We start from the raw sequence: 7,162 nt of genomic DNA on the forward strand, positions 1-7,162 counted from the left end.
CAAATTTGCTTATTCATTCACCAATTTAAGGACATTTGATTTTCTCTAATTTTTGGCAGTTTTGTTAGAGCTACTGTAACCTCCCATGTGTCAATTTTTTTGTGAACATGGACTTCATTTCTCCTAAATATTTTGGAGTAGAATTATCAGATACATCTAATTTTATTAAAAAAACTTCCAAATGACTTTCCAGAGTAGCTGTGCCATTTTGCATTTCTATCAGCAGTATTTGAGAGTTACAGTTGTTCTGCATACTTGTCAGCACCTGGTATTGTCAATTATTTTTTATTTTTACCATTTTAATAGGTGTTGGGTAATATTTCATCCTGGTTTTAATTTGCATTTCCCTGCTGACTGAAATTGGTGTTAGACTACACCAATTTGCCTTCTGAATATCCTCTTCAGTGAAAGTTTTTTTCAAGTTTTTTCCTCATCTTTTAGTTGAGTTGCTGCCTCATTATTGAGTTTTGAGAATTAAAAAAAAATACATATATGCTGAATACAAGTCCTTTATCAGACATATAATTTGCAAATAACTGTCCCAGTCTCTAGCTTGTCTTTCATTATCTTAGCAGTATCATTTATAGAGTAAAAGCTTTTAATTTGGATTAAGTACAAATTTTTCTTTTATAGATTGTGTCTTTGGTGTCATGTCCCAAAACTTTGCCTAATCCCAGGCCATGAATCTTTTTATATTTCTTCTTCTAACCATTATATAGTTTTACATTTTACATTTATATTTATAACTCATTTTGAGCTAATTTTTGTGTATGGTACAGGTATGGGTTGAGGTTTTTTTCCCCATACGGATGCCCAATTGTTCCAACATCATTTGTTTAAAAAAACTACCCTATCTTCATTGAAATGCCTTTGCATCAAGGTAAAAATTAATGTATTGTGATTTTATTTCTAGGTTCTTTTCTTTTCCATTGCTTTGTATCTATTTCTCCACTAATAATATACTCTTGGTCATTGCAGCTTTGTAGTAAATCTTAAAATAGATTAAGTGTGCAAGTGTGATTGCTCCAACTTTTTTTTTTTCAAATTTATTGTGGCTGCTCTAGTCTCTTTGCTTTCCCATATAAATATAAGAATTAGATTGCCTATATTGCCAAGAATATTGCTGAGATTATGATTGCAATTCCATTAAATCTATAGATCAAATGACATCTTTACTCTGTTGAGTCTTCCAGTCCTTGATCATAATATGTCTCTTCATTTATTCACATCTATTTTAAAATCAGTGTTTTGAGGTTTATGGTATACAGTTCCTGTAAAAGTTTTCTTAGATGTATACCTTGATATTTCATTTTTTGGAGCTATTTTAAGTGGTATTGTGTTTTAAATTTTGGTATCCAATTGCTTATTGCTGCCGTATGAAAATATGATCGGTGTTTGTGTTGGCTGTGTAGCCTTCAATCTTGTTAAATACATTTATTAGCTCTAGGAAGTTTTAAAAGTAGATTTCTTGGCTTTTCTACACATTGTGAAACTGTTCTAATCTGTATGCATTTTATTTTATTTTTTGCTTTATTTCTTACTTTATTTCACTTTATTTCTTTGGAATTCTAGTAATATTGAGTTGGAGTCTTGAGAGTAGACATCTTTGTCAAGTTCCTGGCCTTAGAAGGAAAGCATTCACTGTTTCATGTAAGTATATGTTAGCTGTAGGGTTTTTTTTTGAGAATGCCTTTTCTCAATACATTGAGAAAGATCTCATCTATTCCTAGTTTGCTGAAGATTTTTTTAATTTAATTTTTTAAAAGATTTATTGAGAGAGGCAGAGGGAGAAGCAGGCTCTCTACCGGGAGCCTGATATGGGACTTGATCCCAGGACTCTGGGATCACCACCTGAGCCACAGATGCTCAACCACTGAGTCACCCAGGTGCCCCACATTGATTAATTTTTAAGATGTTGAATGAGGTTTCTTTTTCCACCTAGTCATGGTGTATTTTTTATATTACTGGATTAGATTTGGTGATATTTTGTTGAGGATTTTTGCATCTTTGTTCATGAAGGATGTTAGTCTATAGTTTTCTTGTACTGTCTTTGGTTTTGTCATCAAGGTCATGCTAACTTCATAAAATTAGTTGAGAAGTGTTCCCTCCTCTTCTATTTTCTGGAAGAGACTGTGTAGAATTTGTGTAATATCTTTTTTTTTAAGATTTTATTTATTTATTCATGACAGACACAGGGAGAGAGAGAGAGAGGCGAGACACAGGCAGAGGGAGAAGCAGGCTCCACCCAGGAGCCCGATGTGGGACTCGATCCAGGGACCCCAGGATCAGGCCCTGGGCCAAAGGCAGCGCTAAACCACTGAGCCACCCAGGGATCCGGTGTAATATCTTTTTTAAATGTTTGGCCGAATTCTCCATTGAAACCATCTGGACCTGGAAATCTCTTTTCAGAAGATTTTGACTATAGATTCAACTCTTTCATTAGTTATAAGGCAATTTGGGTTATTTAAGGCAATTTTCATGAATTTTGATATTTTGAAGTTAAAAATTAAAAAATATTTATTTTATTTTACTCTGCAAGTTTTTTCTTTTAATATTCTATTTATTTATTCATGAGAGACACAGAGAGAGAGACAGAGACGTAGGCTGAGGGAGAAGCAGGCTCCCTGCAGGAGCCGGATGTGGGACTCGATCCTGGAACTCTGGGATCACACCCTGAGCCAAAGGTAGACACTCAACCACTGAGCCACCCGGGTGCCCTGGACATACATTTAACCACAGGGGTCTGTGCAAGTGGCATCATGGAATCTGTAGACTTAGCTGAGTCACAGCTTCCAGAGTGCTATTCCCTGTCTCCCTAACATAGCTGTTTCACCACTCTTGCTGATTTCTTTGTTGGCTTCTTTCTCTTTTTCTTCTCCTTTGTTGGTTTTCGCTGTTTCTCTTTCTCTGTTGGCTCCTTTCTCTTCTGCTTGTCCACTGTCAGCTCCTTTCTCTCTTCCATGGTTGCCTTCTTTCTCTTCTTTGTCATGAACACTGGTGTAAACTGCTTTGTTATAGCCTTCCCGGTTCCGAGCAATTTCAATAGCAAGAAATTGTATCCTGGGGCAAAGATGGTATTTTCCTCATTGTAGCCCTGAGAACAATCCAGTCGCAGCAAAGTACCACAGTTGAAGTCTTCTACAACCCCGTCAAACTTCAAGCAGAATGGTCTCCACTTCTCTTTAGTGGACTCTAATTTGAGTTCTTCTGTATCCAACACATTTATCCTGAGTTTCTCAAAAGTTTTCCGAAACTCAGAATAGATTTGGTCATCCACTTTGGTGAGTTTCAGGAACTGTGGGTCAACTGATGAAATCAGCTTGTAGTAGACTTCAGCATGCTGCATTGCTTTCATGGCCCAAGCCATCTTGATATCAGGATCATTGCCATAAGACTCGGCTGGGAGAGAAAGAGCATGTGCCACAGACACCAGTTCCCCAGGAACCGGCTCAGCAGTTCCCCTAGTTGTCTCCATGTTGAAGCCTACAAAGCCAGCATCCTGGAAATGACTAATTTGCATGCAGTGTATGTAGCCCGTTGGAAAAGTGCAAATTTTTATTTAAATTCCAGTTAGTTAACATACAATGTAATATTAGTTTCAGTGTAGAACTTAGTGATTCATCACTTCCATCCAACATCCAGTGCTCATCACAAGTGTCCTCTTTAATACCCATCACCTATTTAACACATTCCTCTGCCCACCTCCCCTCCTATAACCCTCCCTCAGTTTTTCTTCTATAGTTAAGAGTCTGTTTTCTGGTTTGCCTCTCTCCTCCCCTCCATGTTCATCTATTTTGTTTCTTAAATTCCACATATGAGTGAGATCAAATGGTATTTGTCCTCTGACTGACTTATTTTGCTTAGCATAATACTCCCTAGCTCTATCCACATCATTCAAGATTTCATTCTTCTTTATGGCTGAGTGATACTTCATTGTATACATATACCACTTCTTCTTTATCCACTTATCTGTGGATGGACATTTGGTCTCTTTCCATAATTTAGCTATTATTGATAATGCTGCTATAAACATGGGGGTGCATGTATACTTTTGAATCAGTATTTTAGTATCCTTTGGGTAAAAACCTAGTAGTACAATTGCTGAATTGTAGGGGAGCTCTATTTTTAACTTTTTTTTTGGGGGGGGGGAGAAAAAAAAAACATCCAAAATTTATTCTCCAACAAGACAGACAGCATCAGCAGGTAAAAACTACAGGGGTTTCTCCACAGATTATACATTCACACGGGCATGATTTGCTTAACAGGGAGAAAGGCTCTGGTGTGTTCTCTGTAACAATATCCACTTCACAGTGTAAACAGGTACTAGCATTGTGTTCTCAACTTACAATTCCAGAAGGAAAGGCACAACGTGGCAAAAAAATTTTTGGATCCTAAAGTCAGGTGCAATAACACAGACCAACTTTTGTTAACAGTATTGATCTACTTTTCCACAAAGAAGGAGATTCTCCACTTGGAAATTAAGGTCTTTCTTTCTCCTTCCTTGTTCAACCATCAGAGCATGTTTCATCATTACATATACAAAAAAAAGGGGGGGGGTGAGAGTTAAAAGAAAAAAAAAGAATCATGAAAGTATCGTCAACGTCCAGCTGCTCCCACCACACGTCAACTCAGGTTTAAGACAGGGTGTCAGAACACTTCAGCGGTCATAAAATAGGAAAATAGACACTATGGCTACAAAAATAAAAAATAAATGAGGTAGATAAATTAAAGCTTTCACACCCATGACTTGCCTGTTCGAACATCGTAGCCTTCATGCAATACTCAAGAACAATCTTCATACTAACTTGGCATAAGCTGCACCAAGGACATTTTTTGTACAAAGTAGTATGTGAACCTGTAAGAAATATGCCCTTTCCGTGAGTTTCTTCAAGAAGGAAAACCCAGGTCTTTGATCGAGTAGGCACTGGCGAACCAAATTAAGTCACCTGAGGGTCCCTGCTTAGGTGCCTAGCCCTCCTGGTAGCTCAGGAAGGAGGCATCTGGAAAGTGTAGGGAGTACATTGGCACTCTTGGGGCTCTGAATGAACTCTATTTAAATAAGCAGCAACACACATTGACTCCCTAAGGACTAAACCAGTCCATTTGAGGGTATCCTACCTAAGGTCCCAAGGTTGAAGGAATTTTGTAATTCTACAACCTTAAAGAAAAAAAAAAAAGTACATTCAGGAACAAAAAAAAAAAAAAAAAAAAGGAAGGATGGGTACAGGGATGGGGGGGGTGTCATACGAAACAGGTCCCTAAACAGATGCCAGATCTTGTCCATGTACCTGCATACAGTCACCAGGGAAGTATACAATACCCCCTCCCCCAATTAGGCTAACAGTTGTCTTGTCCATTGTAGTTCAGTAAGTTCCAACTTGAAATAGGAGGATAGTCTTTGTAAATAGTTACTCTTGGTTGTACAAAGGTTTTATGTATACAGTTTGTCGCAAGTAACAACGCTACTTTGCAGGACCCGCTTCTTTCCAAAATTAAAGAAAAAAAAATTCTAGTCTGTATATGTTTTAGTATTTTTTGTTTTTTTCTTTTTCAATTTTTTTCTTTTTTCAATTTCTTTTCTCTTTCTTGATTTTTTTCGATTTTTTCAATTTTTTTTTTTTTTTTTTTTTGCAAAGCAGCATAACAACATCTGATTGTAGGACTTGCCTGAGGTTGTGATCACAACTGTAAACATCATTTGCACATCAGTAAGAAAAACAGGAGGAGATGGGTTCTTTTAACAAGGAAAAAAAAAAAGTAGAGTTCTAGAGGTCATTCTGCCTGCATTTCTCCCTTGACAAAGAGCTTAGCTGACTGCAATCTTATTTTCTTCGAGGAAGTGAGGGAATTGGTGTTTGGGGACGCTGTTGGCAGCACCTGGTTTTTCCACTTCAGCACTGATGGCAGCCTGGGAGCCATCCATCTCGGAGATAGTGGTGGTGTTCACAATGGAGCTGGCCCCCAGGGAGACTGGGAGGGTAGGAATCCCCCCACTCTGGATCACAGAGATCTCATTGGTCTTCATGGCCAGACCTCCATTGAGCACGGTGGTGTACTGCTTCCATGTTCACCGAAGGGGCCAAGATTTCCTTTGGAAACATCTCAGGGACTCTCTTCCCATCAGTTCCTAACAGAGCCATGGTGTTCTCGATGGCCAGCTTCCTCCCACGGCGTGCCCAGCTGTTGTTGGCCCCATGCGTCATACAGTGGACCTTCAAGTTGCCTTTGGTGGTAAAAGCTCGCCCACATATGTCACACACGAAAGGCTTCTCCCCAGTGAGAGTGGCCGCTCGTGAATTTGAAGAGCGCTCGCCCAGGAGAAATTCTTCCCACACCGTGTGCAGCCGTGTTGTTTGGCCTGTCGGCGTGGCTGGGCCGTTAGCAAAGGTGTCGTGCCTGGGGACAGGGTAGCAGGTCCAACAAACGCACCAGGGACTTCGACTTTGACATAGGTTGGCTGGGCTCGGATAAATGTTGATGGCAGGCTGCTCGGCCGCCGGGGCTGTGCGGCGTGGCCAGCCCCCGGGGAGCTCCTCCCGAGGCACCGGCCCCTCGCTGTCGTTCATCATGAGCACCGGTGGGGCTTTAGTGCAATTTTTCTTATGTTCTAAGAACTCCGAGAAGCTGAAGAACTCTGCACAGCATTTCTCACAGATGTGAGCCTCCTCCCGACGAGTCCTCTTTGCAGTCATTCCATCCCTGTTGGCTTCACTGCCGGTCCCCGGGTGGTTCACTGGAGCCCCCCGGCTCCCCCGCGGCCCGCAGCGCTGCAGCCGCATCTGCAAACTCCGGGGCCCGCTGCTGCGGGGGCTGCTCGCCCTGGTCCTCCTCCGAGTTGATGTGCTGGGGTTTCGCCTGCTTGCGCCTCGACGTGGTGCGAGCATCGGGCCGCCTGGAGAGCCGCGGTTATTTGCCCACTCCCTATTTTCAACTTTTTGAGGAACCTCCATACGGTTTTCCAGAGTGGCTGCACCAGTTCACATTCCCACCAACAGTGTAAGAGGGTTCCCTTTCTCTGTATCCTTGCCAATAAGTGTCATACCCTGTGTTGTTAATTTTAGACATTCTACTGGTGAAGTGATACATCGTTATAGTTTTGATTTGTATTTCTTTGATGATGAGTGATGTTGAGCATCTTTTCATGTGTCTCTTAGCCATCTGG

At 40.7% G+C, this 7,162-nt stretch overlaps 1 protein-coding gene and 1 pseudogene across 1 annotated transcript; both read right to left on the bottom strand.

Annotated features, from left to right (window-relative positions):
* Positions 1 to 2,667: 2,667 nt before the first annotated feature.
* On the bottom strand, positions 2,668 to 3,491 carry LOC144304463 (protein PBDC1-like). The gene is given in 2 exon segments (XM_077882996.1): positions 2,668 to 3,067; positions 3,070 to 3,491. Coding segments are annotated over 2 exon segments (690 nt in total). The 5' UTR covers positions 3,476 to 3,491; the 3' UTR covers positions 2,668 to 2,783.
* A 1,581-nt stretch (positions 3,492 to 5,072) lies between these two features.
* Positions 5,073 to 6,884, bottom strand: LOC144304745 (sal-like protein 4 pseudogene; annotated as a pseudogene).
* Positions 6,885 to 7,162: the final 278 nt, after the last annotated feature.

Source organism: Canis aureus, chromosome 34 (assembly GCF_053574225.1).
Source record: "Canis aureus isolate CA01 chromosome 34, VMU_Caureus_v.1.0, whole genome shotgun sequence".
NCBI classification, from domain to species: domain Eukaryota; kingdom Metazoa; phylum Chordata; class Mammalia; order Carnivora; family Canidae; genus Canis; species Canis aureus.